Below are 22811 nucleotides of genomic sequence, written 5' to 3'. Positions count from 1 at the left end.
TAAATTTCAAATCAAGTACAGATCTCAAGTGGTAAAATGAGTTTCATCAGGCATTTCCTACACAAATAAAATCACAAGCTGGTTAAATGTGTTTATAAATGCATATGTGTGTGTGTGTGTGTGTGTGTGTGTGTGTGTACATAACACGATATATATGCTTTTATGTAAAATATTCTTATTTGATGACATATTTTGATATATGCATGTACATGAATAAACAAATGTATATAATGTGTAAAAATTGCATGTATATAGGTGTGAATAGTTCTTATACTAAAGGTGAGAATATTTTTAAAGGATAAATGAAGTTATTTTAATTCTTTTATTCTTCTATTAAGACATGTGTACCCCTATCCTTTTAAACCATAAAGCTAGAAGAAACAAGTTTTAACTTTGTGTTGTAAAAAATCCTATAAAGTGCTGATGATATATTAGAGACATCATGAATGATGGTAGGTGGTCTGTAATGGTCAATCTATATTGTTAATATTCCACATATTTAACAAATAGGACTAGATACATTAAATTTTAGTCTAGGGTAGTAGTAGAAAGGAGCTTTGAATGAAATTTTAATAATTAACTTTATTTCATCAGATTACCACACATGGACTTTATAGAAATCAAATTTTAGGAAACTTGATTCCGATCTAGAAATATAAACAGGCTAGGGAGTAAGGCAGATATGATCAAAGATCCCTCCCCTTCTTATAATTAATCTCTACCCCTAAAATATACCTACCACTAACATATACATCTCATTGTACTTCTCTTAGTTCATTATTTTCATTTTAATCCTTTTACATGCCTAACAATTAGATAAATATGAACAGGGAGTGACTATATTTTAAGTATCTAATGTCTCCATTTTCCCTTTTTTTCTCTCAAGTCTCAGCTACAAATACAATATCACCTTATATAACAATCCTTCCCTTATTCTCTTTAATGTTAATGTCTTCCCTCTGAGATGATCTCCAGTTTGAACCAAATGTGTGTGTGTATATTTGTGTGTATCTTTTGTGTGTGTGTGTGAATATATATATGTATATATATATATTATATATATGTTTTATATATATATAATATATATATAATGCATATTTTTGTGTACATAGATTTTTACATGATGTCTCCTCTATTATATCGTGAGTACTTTGAGGGCTGGGTTTTGTTGATTTTTTTTCTATTGACCAGGGCTTAGCTTAATACCTGGCACATAATAAATACATAAAAATGTTTGCTCAGTTGAACTGATAAATGCTTGGATTGATCACTTCATTTTCATCATAAAACATATGAAATTTATGGTACTATTCTAAGTACTGAAACTGTTACACAGACTCACTTTTTGCCTTCAGAAAACTTATAGCCTAAAAGAGATAATATTGAAGGGATTTCCAGGTTTTAACTTGTATATAGACAGGATAATCACAGACATAATATAGCTTTGGAAATGCTAAAAATATGCCTAACTCCATTCTAAATAATAACAACTGCTGTGTCTTTTTATACCTGTCTCAAATTCATCAATTATTTTGTCAAATACCTTTTCTGCATCTATTGAGATAATCATATGATTTCTGTTACTTTTGTTATCGATATGGTCAATTATGCTGATGGTTTCCCTCATATTGAACTAGCTCTGCACTTGTGGTATAAATCTCACTTAGTCATAGTATATTATATAAGTGATAAGTTGCTGTAGTCTCTGCTAAATTTTTATTTAAGATTTTTGCATCAATATTCATTAGGGAAATTGTTCTATCATTTTTTTTTCTGTTTTGGATATTCCTGGCTTAGGTATCAGTACTATAACTGTCATAAAAGGAACTTGGTAGGACTTCGTGTTTTTTTAAATCCATTTTCCCAAATAGTTTATATAGTATTGAAATTAATTATTCTTTAAATGTTTGGTATAATTCACTTATAAATTCATCTGGCCCTTGAGTTTTTTTTCCTTAGGCAGTTCATTGATTGCTTGTTCAATTTCTTTTTCTTAAATGAGGCTATTTCCTCTTTTGTTAATCTGGGCAATTTATATTTTTGTAAATATTCATCCATTTCATTTAGACTTGTCAGATTTCTTGGCATACAGTTAAGCAAAATAGTTCATAATTATTGCTTCAATTTTCTTTTCATTGGTGATAAATTCACCCTTTTCATTTTTGAAACTGATAATTTGGTTTTCTTTTTCTAATCAAATTAATCAGAGGTTTATCTATTTTGGGGTGGTTTCTTTTTTCATAAAAAATCAACTCTTGGTTTTATTTATAGCTCAATAAACTTCTTACTTCCAATTTTATTAATCTCTCCTTTGATTTTCAAAATTTCTAATTTGGTATTTAATTAAGGGTTTTTAATTTGTTCTTTTTCTAGCTTTTTTAGTTGCATGTCCATGAAATTCATCAATTAGAAATTCATTCTTATTCACTCTAATTCATTATTTTTCATTACAATATACATACATAGATACATATATTTGCATATATGTATGTGTGCATATACATGTGTATACACATGTGTATATGTGTGTAAATAATTTGTTTCTATATCCTCACCCTGTAGTTCATCAGATTCTTTTTCATAGATAAATGAAAGGGTATGAAAATATAAGCCACCTAAATGGAGGAAGGAAGGTAGTTTAATTTACATGAATAGAATCTGTCTTTCTAGCTAATCTAACATTAAAAAGGACCAAGAAGGGCTTCATGAAAAAGATTGGATTTTAGCTGAGATCTGAAGGAAATTAGAAGATAGAGATGAAGGAGAGAATTCTAGGAATGAGAAAAAGCCTATAATAATGGAAGATTGGAATGTCTTGAGTCTCATAAAGGAGACCAGAGACACAGAATCACAGTATTTTGAGAGGAGAAAGATGCAAGAAAACTAGAAAAGGTAGAAAGGTGTCAGATCACAAAAGATTTTAAAAGAGAGAGAACTTTACATTTGATTCTGGAGACTGAAGGAACATCTTGGAATTATTGAATGGAGACTGAATTGAATTAGATTATGCTCGTGTTTTAAGATCCCTTTGATAAACTGAAGGGAAAATAGACTGGAATAGCAAGAGACTTGAGGCAGAGATACTAACAGGAATAATATTTTAATAGTCCAGGAAATGTCACAAGATGGAAGAGAACACATAGGAGAGATATTTAAAAGATAGAGCTCATAGTTTTTGGCAACATAAGGGACAGGGGGTCTGGAATGAGAGTGGTACCTCTGTGGGGATCCTGGGTGACTTAAGAGGTTTTCTTTACAGTTATAGGGAAGTCAGGAAAGTAGTGCTGCCAGGCAATGTGCAAAATTCTATGACTACAAAGTCAAAATGAAATAGTTCCTGCCTTCAGTGAACTTATGCTACTGGGTGTTGATGGGGAACATAATATAGAATATGAAATACAAACTAGTGCCTTTCTTGAAGCACTTAGAATCTCTTTAAAGTTAGTACCTAATAGGTTGTGAGATATATTAGGATTTTCTCTCTTATTTAAAACTGCAAATCATAGTTTGTATTGGTTGTTGTTAGTGTTGTTGTCCAGCTATTTAAGTCATTTCTGGGGTTTTCTTGGCAAAGATACTGGAATGGTTTGCTATTTCCTTTTCCAGGTTATTTTACAGATGAGGAAATTGAAGCAAAAGGGATGAAGCAATTTGCCTGGGGCAACTTGCCTAGAGTAATACAACTTGTTAGTGACTGAGGCTGAATTTGATTTCAGGTCTTTCTGATTCCAGATCCTGCTCTCTATCCATTTTACCACCTAGCTGCCCTCTATAACTTGTACCTACTAAATATTCTATTTCAAGAAAATTAAGGACTGAGGAAAAGTTTAGATTGTAGAACTACAAATATCCCAAGTACAATTTTCTCTTCTTCCTTGACCCTGTCGTTTAATTTCTGAGGGGCTAATTTAGACTCGATGCCTCCTCATGCTGGTCACTTTCAGGGCAGTTATTCAGAGCATTTTTTGTAGATGTAATTTTGGTCTTAGGGCTTATTTCACAAGAAGGTCACCGTCTGGACTCCCAAATCTAATGACTTTTAATAAATTACCAAAGATGTATTAAAATGCTAATAGTCTACCTCTTCTGGGCATTTTAACATTCCGTAATCTTAAATTTAAATAAAATGGCCTCAGGCTTTCTAAGAGCTTTGCCTGAAGCATATTGAAGGATTTGATCAGCTGATTTGAATTTTAGGTAATCAGACTAAGCTAAGAGTGTTTATTTTATTTATGACCCCTACTGTTGTATGAAAACACTTTATTTTATTGAAGAATAGTTAGCTGAATAAAATAAAGTATTAAACATGTTTTTATTCAGATCAATCAATAGCACTTAATAATAATTACTATTCTTATTACAGAACATATATCATCAAAATGATGAACTATTGCATTATATAGCACTTTAACTTTTCAAAGTATTTTAAATTGTATTATTTCATTTATCCATATAAAAGCATTATAAGATAATTTAGTGGGAAGGTAATGTTAGATTTTAAAGACAGTATCTTCCATTGGAGCTGCCCTTTCTTCATCTCATGCTAGGTAGGGATCACATTTCATAAAACTGCTTTCTATTTCCCATGTGTGACTCTATCCAATACTGGAAGGCTTAGCTTTTGAAAGGCTACCAGGAACTATCTCAGTTCAACTAGTCGCTTAGTTGGGCTTCTTGAATCTCCCGCACTCAACTCACCCAATTTCCAGGACTAATTCTCCCTTGACTCTATGATTGGGAGTTCTCTGAAGTCTAGGGTCATATCTTCTTCAAGTCCTGACTCTATTTTTTTTCCTCTGATTTTTGAAATATCTCCTATTAAGATACATTACAGTCAAACAACTTTGACCAATGTACTTTATTAAACTGGTATCAGCAAAACTCTAGTTTGAACTGAGGTCCTCCTGACTTCAAGGCACGTGTTCTATCCACTGGACCATCTAGCTGCCCCAAGATTTGAGTTTGAAACCAAACCGTAAAATGGGGATAATAATTGCCCCTATCTCCCTAGGATTGTTGTAAATAACAAATGAGATAATATTTGTGAAATGCTTAAATCAGTACTTGGCCCATAGCCTAGGTACTATGTAAATGCTTACTCTTTTTCCCTACTAGAAACAAGAGATGTGTGTGTGTGTGTGTGTGTGTGTGTGTGTGTGTGTGTGTGTGTGTGCCATCTCTGCTGCTCCTGGACTAGCAAACTTAGCAAACTTAAAGGCTACCACAGATATGAATGATCTTTTTCTAATCTTTGGCTAGTTACCTTTCCAATCCTATTAGTAGGAAACATTTACATTAATAAGAATAACTTACAGGATGGTATGGGAAACAAATTACAGATAAATGAAGAAATTAAGAAGTAACTTGCCTAAGACCACACAGCTTGTTAACAGCAAAATTAATATTAGAAATCTAGATCATAGCTCTTTACACTAGAGTGATAGGAGTCTGGAAAACTTATCTTTCTGAATTTAAATCTAACCTCAGATGATTACTAGCTTTGTAATCCTGGGCATGTCACTTAATATTGTTTACCTCCATTCCTCATCTATAAAATGAGCTGGAAAAGGAAATAGCAAACCACTCCAGTATCTTTGCCAAGAAACATCCGAGCACACTCATGAAGAGTTGGACATGACCAAAAAAAGCGACAGAAAAAACCCTTTACTGTATAACTTATATAATATCTTAAAAGTTTTGAAAAGGTTTGATATGTCTGCTAGAATTCAATAAATCATTCATTTTCTAGGAGACCATTGATTATTTATTGGTATTACTTTGGTTGGCTTAATTGAATACATTTAGGACATTTATGAATTTGTTATTAATTTATTATTAGTCTATTACTATTAATAGAACCTATCTCCAGTGGTCCTGATCTATATCTTGCCACTGCACCTAGATGGCTCCTGAGAGAGAATAAAGCTGCTGAATTTACAATCCCCCTTCACTTAAATTCAATTCATTTGTATGTCATGGTGTTACTTCCCTGACATCATGGTCCTCTTTGATAATGAAGGATAAACAACAACTTGTGAATAGTAGAAGGTGCCCCACTGGCAAGTTCTAGCTGGGCAATGCAAATCCAGTTGGGCAAAAATAGTTCCTTTCCTCCCTCTTTCCCCTTTCTCTCTCCGTTTCTTCTTTCTTCCCTCTCCCTCCCTCCTTCCTTTCTTCCATCTTTCCCTTCCTCCCTCCTTTCCTTCCTTTCTTCCCTCCTTCTTTCCTTCCTTCATTCCCTCCTTCTCTCCTCCCTCCTTTTCCTCCTTCCATCCCTCCCTCCCTCCTTTTCCTCCTTACTTCCCTCCTTCATTCTTTCCTTCCTTCCTTCCTTCTTTCCTTCCTAACTTCCTTCCTTCCTTCCTTCCTTCTTTCTTCCTTCCTTTCTTCCTTCCTTCCTTCTTTCCCCCAAAGGAAGTTTAATTTTGATCACTGAAAATTTTATAAGATAGATTTTTTTAAGGACAAACTTTAAAACCATTGATTGTCCTGCCATAAGTCCCAACCCAAGTTTCACTTGGTCATTGTTTGGGCCCTAATGATTCAGAGTAAGTATAAAAAGCAATTGTTTCTGTTTTAGCCAGAAATCCTCCCAGATTGATTCATTGTTTGTCTGGGTTTTTTTGTTTGTTGAGGCCATTTTTTGGCCTCATTTCTTACCTAGTATAAATCACTGAATGGGTGAATGGTCTTTGCCTCAGTCAAATCTGAGAAACCTGAGAAAGACCTTAGCTTAAAAGAGCCGCCATTCCTACTGTATCAGGGATCACCTCTCGTCATCTCGATCTGTATCTTCTCACTGGACCCAGATGGCTCCTGAGGATTGATTGAAGCTGGTGACTTTGTACAATCCTCTGTCTTTTGAATCCAATTAACTTGCAAGTCATGGCATCATCTTCCTGATGTCATGTTCCTCTTTGAGAAAGAAGGACAAATAACAATAACTCCTATTACTACTCCTACTACTACCACTGCCACTAACCATCACCATAGCTGCTATCCCCATTATTGCTGTGATTTAAAAGAATTAGTGAAACCACATCAACAAAACAAAGTATTTCTTTCTTATGGATAGGACTAAGTTTTCTCTTTTCTCTGTAACAAAGAAATGAAGAACTTCTTTAATTCTTTCTCTTGTCTACAGTCTGGTTGCTTTGTATTTGTGTTTTGGGAGAAGTCATTAAATTTTCTTATACAAAAAAATCTAATTCTTTTTGTCTGATGGAATGACATAATTCAATTTCCTATCTCCTTCTTCATTGCCTGCCCCCCCTCCTTCTCAACACATTTTTCATAGTTAGAAGGAGTGATGGTGTCAAATATATCAGAAGGAAGAATTGATTCAGTAGTAGTTTGATGACTTGGCTGATTAACAGAGATCAGAAGAAGGAGCATAACTGTGGAAACCACTCCAGCATGTAGTTTTAACAGCTCTTTAGGGAGCTAGTTAATGAAAGAATCACTACAGAAACACAGCCATGGAAAAAAAAAAAGGAGCATTCCCATATAACACTCTGAGGATATGTCATAAGTGGAAATATGCTCATAATTTCTATTTACACATAGCTGTAATTACCGTCTGCTTTAAGATTACTTTCAGTCTTCTCCTGTCAAAGTTGCTTAGATATTTCCTCTTTCACATTTGAGGCAAAAAAGTTCAGTACAGGCTAGAGCTTGTCCTAAGTTTCTTTTTTCCTCTCCCCCCCTTTTAAGAATTTAATTATCTGTTCTCCGTGTGAGGAAAATACTAGTGTATCCAGGGACCTTGACTTCTGCCGCCTGATTGGACTGGCATTAATCTGATTCATGTTCTTGTTATCATTGCCATTTGTCTGGGAAGCAGACTTCTGCACTTGTATTAATGCTGGATTGTGCTTTGCCCTTTAAATTTGTGTGAGTTTGGTTTTTCTCTTTTCTTTCTTTGGATGCAGTGTCTATGAACCAGACAGAAATGTATTACGGAGGAAAGAACGGGAAAGGAGAAATCAGGAAACTCAGCAAGATGATGGAGCATTTAGTACAAGTTACTCCCTCTTCAGTGAACCTTACAAGGTAGATGCTTTTCAGCTGCTTTCTCTCTATCTCCCTCTCCCACGGCCCCTACCCCCACCATGCCAGACTCTAGTTATGGGAGAGAATGCTAAAATTTAAATATACTGCTCCCTGTGCAGTCCAAGGGAGACAACACAGCCACCAGATGTGGGTTTCAACCTCACCAGATGTTGATTTATACTTCACATATCTTCAGTGGCTATGCATATTTGGTAAAATATCAAATGTTTTTGTATTAGAGCTTTGGTTGCTAAGGATTTCAGCAATGAGATAAATCGTTAGATGTCTAATTAGTTCCCCAGGTGAAGGTTGTGTTGATCTAATCACTAAGCACTTAGCAAAAATACTTAGAATTTAAAAAAAAAAAAAAGAGGTCAAGTTTACATTTTTTTAACATGCTTGGCTCATGCTTCCAGTCTGGGTCCCCCTTTGGATTGATAATGAAGAAACAATAGATGGATTATTTCTTATTTGTACTAAATACCGCAAATCTAATCTGTCCCCCAAAACTAATTTTCTTCAGGAAATTTCACTGATATCAAGAGTTTCATGGAGCTTATGAAAAGCTCAGGATGATAGGTTTTCTGTACCCTTAGCTCCAAATGCCTATTAAAGCTACTATTCGCTTTCTCTTGACTATCATTCTTTGTTTCTGAAAAGAATAATTGCATAGAGTGGGGGGAGGGGAATAAAGATTGGAATATTTAAGAGACCAACCTGAATTTTTGAGAAAGACTTCCAGTGAGCTACCAAAAACCCGAAAATTTGATCAGGGAGAGATTTAATCTAAATCACTTTGTACAGTTACAATAGTAAATTTTCTGGTTTCCAGATAATATATTTTAACTGCAACATGATACCAGTGATGGATTTCTTCTTTATGTACTCTAAGGCTGTTTATAGCTTTTCTAGTACAGAGTGGCTTTAGAATGTTGACAAGTGTCTTCAGAGACAATGAGGAGCCAATCTTGAGATCAGCCCTTAGCTGTTTTTTAAAGGAGGCAGCTCTGTTTGCTATAAGGTCTTTAATAAAGGCACACTCACTATTTTTTTTTGGTTTTGTTTTCTTCTCTCTATTGTATTTTATAGCATGCTTGCTTTCTTTCCCCCCAGACTAACAAGGGGGATGAGCTTTCAAATCGGATCCAGAATACTTTAGGCAGTTATGACGAAATGAAAGACTTCTTGACTGACCGATCCAATCAGAGTCACCTTGTTGGGGTTCCCAAACCTGGGGTTCCACAGACCCCTATGAACAAAATAGATGAGCATTTCATTGCTGACTCAAGATCGCAGCCCCAGCCTCCTATCTGCAGCACATCATCTTCCACACCAGCAGCTGTACCTGTGCAGCAGAGCAAGAGGGTCACCATGGGCTGGCAGAAAGTTGGGCATCCTACATCTGATGGCCAGCAGAGGGCAAGCAAGCATGGGCATAGATTGCTTGATTCACACAATAGTGACTTCAAATCTGCTAACCAAAAAACCAGTAATGAGAAACCTAAACACTGTGTCTCAAGCCCCACATCCTCCTCCTCCTCTTCCTCTTCTTCTTCCTCCTCCTCCAACTCAGCACAATCAGGACCTCCAAGGACCATGCTTGGAGATACTGTCAGCAGGCAACAGTCAAGGTCCAAGCAAAGCTGTAGTGTGGAAATGGGTCTTCAACCTCAAGAAAGGAACTCTGCCATGTCTGCCAAACATAGCAGTGGTGGGCACTGTGTCCAGAACTTCCCTCCTTCTCTTGCTTCCAAACCAAGTCTAATCCAGCAGAAACCAACTGCTTATGTTCGGCCAATGGATGGCCAAGACCAGGCCCCTGATGAATCTCCTAAACTCAAGTCTTCAACAGAAACTAGTGTACATTGTACCTCCTACAGAGGAGTACCTGTCAATAAAGCTGAATCATCCAGGACCAAGTCCAAGTTAGCAAAATTTAATATTCCCAAACAAGGGGAGGTAAGTCACTTTAAAACATTATTTTCATGGAATTGCTGAGGAAATTAATTATTTTATGTGTGAATCATGTATGATTAATTTCTACTCACTCCTTTTTTCTAACTCAGGAATATGGATATAATCCCATTTATGTATATATGTATGTGTATGTATATGTTATATGGCTTCTCCAACATATATCATACATAAAATATTCATCTCTGTCTATATATGCATATATACACACATGCATATATACCTATTCATATAGAGAGAGAATCAGTAAAGAAATGCAGAAATATAATTTGTGATCTTTTTTTTTTTTTAAAGCTCAATTAAGATCAGGACTTTTAGTGTTTAAACTAAGCCAAGGTATCATGTCTATGAGGTTTTATTGTAGGGGTGATGACATGACTTCATTGTGTCCCAGGTAATATATTTTGAAGAAAAAATTCTATATTGTCTGACATATAATTAAGTGCATTACATAGTAGAAATAAAATCACATGAACGCAAATGATTGATGATGACTTTTTAATGTGTGAAAAGGTTATTTTTAATGGATTAATTTTTTTATCAGTTTAGAAAAATCCCTTAGTGTCTTGGCACAAAATGAAGCACATAATGAAAAGGATTGTTTTAATAAGAATATGTTATGAATATATAAATATATCATTTTCATTCAATATTTAGAATTTTAAGACTCAGGTTCATTGGTATTTGTTAATCAAAATTTCTGCTTGAACCCTCTGGTTCTCTCAGGAAAAAACTTAGTGCTACAAAAGATAGTAGATCCTTTGGTTTGTATTTTAATTTCTGTACTCATTGTTTAGTATTTCCATTACAAAATGAAAGAGATGAAAAAAAGTGCTGATAGATTGAATATTTTATTTTAACACTTTTTGTTTAAAGATAAATTAACAAAGGATTTGGATCTAAAATGAGCTTTTTTACATTAGAGAAGCATTTAAAATATGTTACAAAGGGGGTTTACCATTACTTCTATATGTTTTCCTATTGCAAAGGCTTTGTGTTATCTCAACTTTGCTTCTTTCTCAGTTCTTAGCATATTGTTGTGTACCAGTGAAGCTAAATTTCTCAAATGAATAACTAAAAAGCATAAACACACATATATATGTACATATACAAATCTATGTATATGTATAAGAGAGAGATAGAGACAGAGAGAGGGAGAGAGAGACAAAGACAGAGAGACAGACAGAGAGAGACAGAGACAGGCAGAGAAAGAAACAGAGACAGACAGACAGACACACACACACACACACACACACACAGAGCGAGAGAGCGAGAGAGAGAGAGAGAAAGAGAGAGAGAGAGAGCGAGAGAGAAAGAGAGAGAGAGAGAGAGCTGTACAGGGTATCCAAAAGTCTCAGCACAGATTTAAATTGTCAAATAGATTTTATATTTAATATAACTATACAGAATATTGGAATCCCAGGTCTGCACTTATTAGCTGTTTGACTCTAGCCAGATAATTTAATGCCTCTAAATCTCAGTTTCCTTACTTTGGAAAGTTATCTCTCCCAGTTCCAATAGTCTATCCTATGAGACTGAGATAGACAAAGCATATAGCTTCTGGTTTCATATATGCTCATCTCTAAAATAAAAGCTTCAAACAGATAGTTCAGCTGGCTCATTAAGAAATATAATTCCAAACACTAATAACAATTTGACTCAAAAAGACTTAAAAATTAATTTAATAATCAGATGAAATGAAATAAATGTCTTATGATTGGTCTATTCTGGTTGGACATGGGAAACTGAAGACTCAATATTTTTTAAAAAATCATACAGCTTTAGAGATCTCCATAGATTAGGGATAAAGCAAATATTCTCAGAGAAGCCTCAAAAAACTTCATGTTTCTCAAATTTCTATAGAGCACACAATTTTTAAAGAGCAATAGTTGAAAAAATTTATGAATCTTTGGATTAGTAATCTTGTGGGTTAGTAATTGGCAGTACTTCATTTGTAGTATTTACTTTTTTATAGAAGGATAATTTTTTTCAAAAGTATTTCTAATCTCTTTGATTTAAGAAATCATATAGGTAGCACATTCACATAAGCCTACAAAATTAGTCATTTTCAAACTAATTTACTTATCTTTATATCTTCCCTGCATGATCTAAATATTTATTTAAAGTATTTTAGCAAGGGGCTAAAACAGATGGTTTTTTTGTCTCATTAGGCTCTTTGATTTCATGATCATCACCAGCAGTGACTATTAGCGATAAAGCATTTCTCCTAGCTAAATTGGAATAGGACTTACCTTTAAAAGTCTGGTAATAGTTACCCTAGTACTATCTCTAATCATTAAGAGCAGAAAATATCCTAAACAGATCCACATAGGGAAAAACATATTATTCAAGCCTTCTTCTTATTCTAGTAAACTTTTCATGTTCTTTTCAAGTTGTTAGTAGAGTGAACTAACTCTATTACATAATCTAAACAAGTGGAAAAGTATAATAATGAAAGAATCCTCTCCTCTCTACCTGCTCATTCCCACTTTTACCAAATACTTGATCACTGTATTTAGAATTTGAAATTATTTTACAGATAATCTAGTCTAATTTCTCATTTTATAGACCAATCAATATTTATTACAAATTAAAAAAACGAGGCTCTTGGAATGAAGGGCCTCCCTCATGTCCATATAGGTGTTAAAAATCAATCTGATTCAAACTAACTCAGGATCTTTAAGCTCTAAATCAATCAGTCACAAACATTTATTAAATGGCAACTATGTGCTAGGCACTAAACTAAGTGCTGAGAATACAAAGACAAAGGTAAAAAGACAAGTCATTATTCTTAATGAGTTCACAGTCCAATGAGAGAAACAACATGAACTTAACTATGTACAATAAAACTATATACAGAATATAGCTGAAATAATCAACAGAGTTAGGGCACTAAAATAAAGAGAAAATAGGAATGGTTTTCTATAGAAAGTGGGATTTTAGCAGGAATTTTAAGGACACCAAGAGGCAGAAATAAGAAGGGAAAGAATCCCAGGCAGAGGGAGTCAGTGAAAATATTTGGAGATAGGAGATGAAGCATCTTATTTGAAGAAATAGAAGGCTAATGTTAATTATAGTGTATATGGATGTGTATAAGGTATAAGAAGATTGGAAAGGTATAGGGGGATCCAGGTTAATAGAGGTTTTGATATTTGATCTTGGAGGTGAGAGAATCCGTGGAGTTTGTTGAGGGTTGGGAAGTGGTGGACATAGTCAAACCTGCATTTTAGGAAGAACTCTGACATGCAAATAAATGATAGACTGAAGTCAGAAGTGATATACTACCAGAACTTTTTTTTTCCCATTTCACATTATTTGGTTGAATTCCATCTATGACTGAAGTGAGTAATTTGAAAAATAGTAAAAAAAAAAAAAAAAAAAAAGAGAGCTGTTCATTAAGAATTGATGTGGAAGTTGGGGCCAATTAATGATAAATTTTTGTCTTTGTTTTAAACAAAATTGTTAGTTTAGCCAAAGACATTAAAAGCATAGTTGTGTGAAACAGATAAGAGAGAGGTATAATAGGATCCTATAACAGTTGTTTGTTTTAATTGAAGATAATGAGAAAATAACTTTTTATAGGTATTGATACAGTGTTATGAATGTCATCTATAATCTTCTATTTTTCTGCATCTACAAAACACATTGTGGATTTGGTTTTTTTTTTAACCTTTAAGAGGAACTCAAGATTATCAGTTGTAGGTACATAATTACATATTTCTATTTATTCCTATAAAATCTCAGACCATGACAAAATATATGATAAATGTCATCAATGAATATAAGTATAGCTCAGAGCAAATCTTATATAAAGACATTTTACTTAGGTAGCACCTTTGTTAAAATATGAATGTGTGTGTGTGTGTGTGTGTGTGTGTGTGTGTGTGTGTGTAAAGAGAGAGGGAGAGTGTATGTATGTGTGTTTATTGTTAGTTCTGACATCAATTATTTCAGAATTTTATGGTGAGGGATATTATTGCCTGACCTTACAAAAGGCAATTGATTTTGAGAAAACTATTATGATTTGACTACTCTTACTCAAGAGGTCACTGATTCTACCTGGAATAGACATAAGGCCAAATGCTACTATTATATATAAGTGTTCTTTAAGATTATTCATTAAAATTATGTTTACATGATGTCAAAACAACTGAGAAATTCAGTGGGAAAAAAGTCAGGTGACTTGATTATGATATGGTGCAGACAAATGAAACTAGCAAATATTTATTGAATATCTGCTATGTGCAAGGTCCTATGCTAGTGCTATGGGAGATAAAAACATATATAAAATTAACTCTGCCCTCAAGATGCTTACACTTGAATTGAGAAAATTAAACACTAATTTAGAATTAGAAAATTTTCATTGTTTTAGTTTCTTGTTAATTAATTTTGAGGCTAAATTTCTTCTACATCTAAGATAAGTACCTTTACTTTTGTGATAATTTGTAGTAAAATATGTCCTATAAATAAATGGATGTTGAAAATTGAAAATTTGCGAATACTTTTTGTCTGATCTGGCACTTCCTGAACTATTTATTCTCTGCAATATATTCCACATTTGTAATTATGGTGAATTATTTGTTATTACTCATTCTTCAATAACAAGATAATTAGTACATAAAAATTCCCTGAAAATTTATTTGGAAGTTTAAATCATCTGGGGACTTTCTTAACTTATGCACCTGCCTTTTTGCTAGTTTTTCCCCAAGCTTTCTCTCTCTCTCTCTCTCTCTCTCTCTCTCTCTCTCTCTCAATAAAAGACATACTTTTAGTATCATAATAAGGGTCTTTTTTACCCTTGAGCTCTACCCTTCATTAAAATGAATTTCCCCTGGAGTTTCATTTGGAATGGGGGTTACTTTTCAATTTGAGGCAAGAATTTTAATGAATGACAGAAATATACCAAACTTTATTTCCAAATGGAATAATTTTTTTTTAGTTTATGGATTAGTCCCTTTGAGCTCATAAGGTAATTCAGAATCCAGTGTTCCAGTTATTAATAGAATCCAGACATTAAGGACTGCTGCATAGTAAAGTTATAGCATTGTTAATAAAGTGTATTTTTAGTCCTGGAAAAGCACTTTGGATTAGACTAGTATTTTGGTAGAATTTATATATAATTTTGAGTTTTGGAAAGTCAAAAAAAGGAAAAAATGGATTGTGAAGAAGTCAAATATTGAAAAAAAAAACTTTGGAATATAAAATGTGTCTTATGAGCTACCTAGTTTAAAAGAACAAAAAAAAGTCTACTTAATGGAAGTCAAGTCCCTGAAAAGGCATCAAGACACTTGTATTTTAAACTTTTTTTCCCTTAGGCTAGTTACAGTGAAACACATTTGCTTGGGAAGTGTTACAGTCTCATCAAGGTTTTTCCAAAACATCTGAATTTCACCACTCTGGTTTCTGGTTTATGTTATTTTAATTAATTGAAATAACTTGAAACTGCCACAACTAAAAGTTTCTGGTGACTGGAGTTTGGAGGGTTTTGGAAGCAAATGAATATTACCTTAATCTTATTAGCAACTTCTATGAAAGTGACAATTCATATTTTAGTTAAGTAAGGTTATAAATTCAGATTTTAATCTTACATTTAATCCAAGAGCATCCAAAAACATATTAGGGTTGGGGGGGTAGTTAAAATTAATTAGCTAAAATCAATCATTGTAAAATACATATTTTACGACATGTATAAATATCTTTAGGAGACATGAGTTTGAGACATCTTAAAATTGTCATTTATGCTGTGAATGAAAATATAGAAGACGCAGGTATTTCTTCTAAATAGCTTCTTAGAAAAGCAATTAACTGAGGCTTTTTTGCTTTGTGTGTGTGTATGTATGTGTGTGTGAGTGTGTGTGTGTTTTAAAGAAAAGTTCACAAAAGATAAATAATGTAGGCGTCTGATTTCCTGTCACTCTTGGTTACCTTTGTATGAAAATGGATCGTTTCCAAATTAAAGCAGGCACCAGCCTGTCGAGGGAAAAAGGCATCTGTAGAGCAATGTGTACATTACATATTCATGCAATTCTAAATTTCTTAATTATATTTGAGATGTGTTACGTTTTCATATACTGAAATATGGTGGTATCTTATTGTTTAGTGATGAAATGACAGTATGAAGCATGCTCTTGGGCTCAGGTTACCCATCTGGCCCAGCAATCTTTTCCCCACTAATCTCCCCTCCCCCCAAACTGCCTAAGTATTACATAAATACATTTCCATGTGGTTGTTCAGTAATGGCAATCGTGAAAATAATATAGGACAGAAGTGTGGTCTGGGGTAAGGGGGGGGGAGGAGGAGGACGACGACAAACATTGTATTTAAGCCAGATAGATGAGTTCACATTTGGATTGTTGTGATTGCCTGCATGATCCTAGAAAGTCAACCAACTTCTTGGTCTCAGTAAAATAAGAGGGTTTGAAATAGTTCCTTCCTAAGGTCCTTTCTAGCTCTAAATTTAATACCGTGACATGATACTTAGGATTATTATGGAAGTAATGGCATTTCAGCGACATGATACTGGAGAAAGAGACAGACAGAGAGAGACAGACAGACAGAGAGAGACAGAGACAGAGACAGAGACAGAGAGAGACAGAAAGAACAAGAAAATTCAGCCTCAGGTTCTCTTCTACATTGCTGATCCCTAGTCTTTCCTGTGGTTGGGAACTGTTGTTTCCTTTATTTGTAACAGGTGGGTCATAATGAAACTTGGCAAAGGGGGAAAGTTTTCATTTTTATTTGTTCTTTTATGTTCAGCCAGCATTTGTTTGAAAAGTAATGTGCTTTCAAAGAACTTAAAATAACCTTAGGTTTTCATAACCTTTCTTTGAAGGTATCAAGAAAGTACATTATAATGTGCCCTGTTGTGTCATGTTGTTATTTCTACACCTCCTTCCCCCTCCAGACTCTTTAAAATTCATACCATAAAACCAAGTTTTTCAGCAAAGTAGGTGGGAACCTACTAATTAGGATGGAGGTACTTGGGGGAGGAGCACTGTGATGGAAGTTATGTGAAAATTTTACTTTCTCCATGATTGTTCTCTTACTTTTCATAAAACTTGCTCCCATGGTTCCATCATGACAGGCTACCCATTTATTTGTACTTATACTGACACTATATTACTTATAGTATCTTCTGTAACCAATCCTAGCATTAATAACCTTATTAAATCTGTGTTCAAGTTTAAGCATTAATAACCTTATTATATCTTTGTTCAAGCTTAACTGTATGACCCAGAGATTTTCCAGACTGTTTCTTACCCCCTTCATAGCTTCATTCTGCTGGTTAATGTGATAAAAACATGTGAAAATTTCCAGACACAAAGTTAGAACAACCTCTAACAAAAACAAGTATAGAGGGGATAATAAAGAATTAATGGAATTCTGAAAGAAAATGTGTATAGAAGAAGCACAGTATCTGTGTGTTAAAAATAAGTGAAACCTTTAAGAAGACTGATTGGATCTGAATGCAGAAGAACAGAATAATCACTCTTGCCTATTTATTGCTTAGTTGCCTTAAGGGATTGAGATTACCACCTCTTGCATCAAAGTTACTCATTGTAAATCATTATAAAATTGTGTGTGTGTGTGTGTATAAATATAGGTGTACACATAAATATTTTTCTAGCTGAGGCATATAATAAGACATATGTACTCTTAATTCCCAATTAAATAAAATATTAGAATAGAAGTTTAGGGGAAAATTATAAAATTTAAGTAATAAATCTTTAGAATAACTCATTCAAGCATACCTCACTGAAGCCACAGAGCATTAAATAACTTTAAAAAGAAATATTTTTCCTTTTTATAACTAGTATTTTATTTTTCCCAATTACATATAAAATAGTTTTCAACATTTTTATAAGATTTCCAGTTTCAATTTTTTTCCTATCCCTCCCTACTAACCCTCTTCCCCAAGAAGGCACACAATCTAATATAATAAGTTATACATGTACAATCACATAAACATATTTCTACATTAGTCATATTGTGAAAGAAGAAATGGAACATAAGAGAAACAACACACACACATACACACAAATGAAAATAGTATGCTTTGATCTGCATTTAGATTCCATAGTTCTTTCTTTGGATGTGGATAACATTTTCCATCATGAATCTTTTGGAATTAGCTTAGATCAGTGTATTGTTGAGCAAAGCTACATCTATCATTGTTGATTATTGTACAGTGTTGCTATTACTGTGTACAATGTATTCCTGGTTCTGCTCACCTCAGCTACCTTAGTTTCATGTAAGATTTCCAGGTTTTTCAGAAACCTGCCCACTCATCATTTAGTGTAGTCCAGTAGTATTCCATTACATTCATATATCAAATTTTGTTTAGCCATTCTCTGACTGATGGATATTCCCTAATTTTCCAATTCTTTGCCACTGAATAAAGAGCTGCTATAAATATTTTTGTACTTATAGGTCCTTTTCCCTTTATTGTAATCTCTTTGGGATATAAATCTAGTAGTGATATTGCTGGATCAAAGAGTATGCGTAGTTTGATTGCCCTTTGTGTATAGTTCCAAATTGCTCTCTAAAATGTTTGGATAAAACACCCCAAAAACGCATTAGTATTCCAATTTTGCTACATCTTCTCCATTATTTGTCATTTTCCTTTTCTCTCATATTAGCCAATCTGAGAGATGTGAAGTGGTATCTGAAAATTATTTTAATTTGCATAAAAAGAAATATTTTTAATCTAAGTCATTTTGCAGCATGTTTTTGTCCTAATTCTTTATAATACTTTTAACACTAGGTTTAAGTGGAATCCACCTAGTGGTACTTGTGAAAAATTATATTCAGTAGGATGTATGAAAAATATTCAAATTAGGCAGTTGAGTGGAATATGTAATTAATATGAGGAGCCAGCCTCTCCCATATGTACCCACCTTCCAAATGACATTGCATTGATCATTGATAGGGTCCCAAGTGCACAATCATTTTTTAATCTTCTTGTTAACTGTGGTCAGATAATTAACAACTAACAATATTCCCTATTTGACCTAAATAGTCCTTACAAGATAAGGAACTTGAGTTGTAGCAAAAGAGTTTAAGAATAGAGAAGGGCAGTGGAAGTGGATCAGGAAGAAAAGGTGACATAATATAATGGTAGAAAGATATTGATCTGGAATCAGAAGACCTGATTTTTACATGAAAATTAGGCAAACCAAAGGATCCCTGGACTTCTATTTCCTCATCTATAAAATAAAGGAGTTGTACTATATGCCTAATAAAGTCCTTCTGGAATAAAATAGTAGTTATAGTCCTAAAAAAGAACTAGAACTTATCAGTCTAAAATCCTACTTCTTTCTGAATTTCTATGCTTGCCCCCTTACTAATTACTCTTTCTGTCTTGTGTGAACAGAAAAGCAAATACATCTCACAAATAATTTGCAGTTACATTTTTGTTTTTAAAAAATTTATTATATATTTTATTTTAGTCTGAATTTAAGAAATAAAACAAGCTTTTCTACAAGAAAGTTGAATAGAAAAAAAGATGATTGCACATGATGCTACAAAACTATTGTGTATAACTTGCTATCCCTTTAAATATATATAATAAAGTTATCATGTAGTTTATTTTTTTCCTTACTTTTGTGGGAAGCAAGAAAGAAAAAATATGTTTAGTGATATACATAAATGCAACATGTATAAAATCAAATATGTATGCTTTGCCCTAGGGAAAAAAAAAAACAAAACAAAAATATAAGCAGAATGAGTCAGTGGATTGAAAGGGAACTTTAGACAATCTATTTCTTCCTTCCTTCATTTTGTTTGCACTACATACATCTTTTTTCTTTAGTTTAGTGACAGAGATTTCTTAAGAATGGGGAATGGGGGGAAAAACATTGGTAAATATGCAATCAATGCAGACTGAGTAGATTTTTCTAGGCCTTATGATTTTCAAAATCTTTTTGCAGTGTTTAAAGTATTTAAAAGATTATAGTGTGATAGCTGTTTTTGAAAGACAGTTCAATTATAATTGTTATTGTTTACTAAATCTCCAGAGGCAGGTTGGTATAGTAGCTAGAGAACCAATGTCAAAGGTAGGAAAATCTGAGTTCAAAAACTACCTCTGATGTATACTAGCTTATGCAATGCTGGGCAAGTCACTTAATTTGTTAATACTCTGGGCCAGAGGTGTCAAACACATGGCTTCCACAAGTCTCCAGTGGGACCTGAGCCAGATTAAAATGTAACTGTGAAACTTTTAACAAAATAAACGAAAATACAATAGAATATAAGTAATGTTAATAAATAGTAACTGGTGGCACAGTGGATAGAGTTTGGGGCCTGAAATCAATAAGACTCATCTTCCTGAATACAAATCTGGCCTCAGGCACTTACTAACTGAGTGACCATGAGCAAGCCCCTTAACCCTATTAGCCTCAGTTTTTTCATCTGTAAAAAATGAGCTGGAGAAGGAAGAGTCAGACACAAGTGAAAAAAGACTTAACAACCAAAAAAAAATTGTAAAGAAGATACTGACCTACATTAATATAGGGAATTTTCTGGCTTGGAAGTTCCCTATACCAATAAAATCATAGATATAGTTTTCTCTGTTGACTAATATGGTAACTATCTCAGCCTCATCCATGAACAATACTTTCAGTAGGTGCTATTCTGCGTGCTTTTGATTTTCATGTTTTGTCTCATTTCCTCCTCCTATTGTCCATGGTAATTAGGTATTTGATACCCTAATCAAAAATTACACTTTAGCTGGTATAATCAAATGTATATTATATAAGACTGTTATTCTAAATATACATCCTTCAAAAATGTTGTCTAATATACTGTGTTAGGGCTCACTTATCTCTCTTCCTACTTAATATAGTAAATAATGTGGGCTCTGTCAACATCACAGCCACCCCGTAAAGTCAATATTTTAGTCAATAATTATTTGGTCTACATGGAACAACTTGGATTGATCTAGCCCCACATATTTCCCTGAAATAAGCATATATTTTTCATCCATTACATAAATTTTACTAGAGTATCTACTGTATGTCCTTAATATATTTGTCAATTAGATATTTAAGTCACATACTTCACCATTTTGTACAGTACTAGACACAACCTCCAAACACTTCCAGGTAGACACAAAAGTGAGAGAAAACACTTCTTTAGAGTTCTGAGTTTGTGAAATTCTTGTATAAGATTTGTGGTCTCTCTAAAATCAGAGAATCTGCATTAGTTGTTAGGTAGAAGAAGCTCCTTATCCGAACCATTAGTGTGGATTTATTCATAGAAATCTGATATAAAATTTTGGGTTACCTCAATGGAAATGAACAAGAGATGACCCTTTGACCCAGAAGATTACTTTTTTTTGTGTTGGTATTCACAGTTGCAGAAAGATGTGCTATCTAACAGACAGACTTATTTTTTTCTCCCTTTCATTTCATGCTTGAATTTTTGAAAATATGGCTTATACACATTCATGAATCTGAAACTGGTGTTGAGAAAAATCACTATCCTTGTCAATCAATAAAGAAGTGTTTATTAATTATACCATGTGCTAGGCCCTGGGAGTCCCTAATCAAAAATGAAAAAGTCTCTACTCTCAAGTAGCTTACATTCTGTCAGAGAGGCATATACACTAATGAATATGCCTTTGTGTATAAGAGATGGAATTATGAATATCTGATCAAAGAATCATAAGATCATAGATTAAGAACTAGAAGCGAATTTACATATTAATTAATTCAACCCCTTTATATAAGAAAACCAAGGCAAATTGATTTATCCAAGGTTATATATATGTTCATTTGAATCCAAGTTTCCCTGACTCAAATTCTTTCCACTACCTGGAACAAATGGAAAATTTGTTCTATTTCTGTTTTCAAGTAATTATTTTTAAGTCATTATTTTCTTGCTTTTACAGTGATTTCCCTGTATCTTACCTTCCCTCTTTGGATATTTAAAAAAATTAGGCATATCATATTGATTCTTCTGCCTACTCACCAACTTATTAATTTAGAGCTTAAATTTTATTTTCTTGATTCTGAAATTATTCCCTAAATTTTTTGGACTACAGAACTTTATCAATTATCTGTTTGAGTTCATGATGTCATTCTCTCCCTAATAAGAAGTATATCCATTCAGCAAACATTTATTGAACTCCTAGATATGAGTCCCTAAGGCAGACATGTTTGAAAAACAGGGAGTAGAGCAGTTTGGATGGATTATAAATAGAAAATTAACCTTCTGAATAGAACATGGGTTATTGTAGTAACCTGGTTTTCTGATCTCTTGAGATTTGAAGGTACAATTGGATTGAATAATTAATTAGGGAGATCAAAAATCTGTGAGAAAATGAAAAAAAGGAAGTTTCTTCTTCCCAAGAGCATATAAAATTATTCTAATCAGCAGAAAAATCCAACAATGTGAGTTTAGAAAAAAGATTGTAAAATCCTTCAAATGATTAAATTATACTGTTATCCAAAAGAAAGGGATTATGAAATTTTAGCATTAAATAAATGCCTACTTGATAAAATTGTTTTCAAACTCAGACCTGTGGGAGAGTGTGTGTGTGTGTGTGTGTGTGTGTGTGTGTGTGTTTGTATATGCATCTATATCCATTATCTAAATATTGATCCATGTATATTTATGTAAGTATAGATTTAACTACATAAATTTAGTAAAACATACATATATGAATAGGCTCAGTACAACATAAAGAATCTGAGCTTCTAAACCTAAGTGGAATCAGTTTCAGAGTAGTAGATTTAAAAAAATAAAGTTTTATTAATACTTTTTTAACATCATAGCAGTTTTAG

At 33.4% G+C, this 22811-nt stretch overlaps 1 protein-coding gene across 2 annotated transcripts in view; it reads left to right on the top strand.

Annotated features, from left to right (window-relative positions):
• Positions 1-22811, top strand: part of AFF3 (ALF transcription elongation factor 3) — a 658463-nt gene that overhangs the window by 108030 nt on the left and 527622 nt on the right. For both annotated transcript variants that reach the window (XM_051984722.1, XM_051984720.1), the window contains exons 2-3: positions 7932-8052; positions 9166-10011. In XM_051984722.1, coding sequence (XP_051840682.1) covers positions 7932-8052; positions 9166-10011 — 967 coding nt within the window. The remainder of the gene's footprint in view (positions 1-7931; positions 8053-9165; positions 10012-22811) is intronic.

Source organism: Antechinus flavipes, chromosome 3 (assembly GCF_016432865.1).
Source record: "Antechinus flavipes isolate AdamAnt ecotype Samford, QLD, Australia chromosome 3, AdamAnt_v2, whole genome shotgun sequence".
In the NCBI taxonomy this organism is placed as follows: domain Eukaryota; kingdom Metazoa; phylum Chordata; class Mammalia; order Dasyuromorphia; family Dasyuridae; genus Antechinus; species Antechinus flavipes.
The sequence above is the reverse complement of the archived record's forward strand: the minus strand, read 5'-3'. Positions and strand labels throughout refer to the sequence as shown.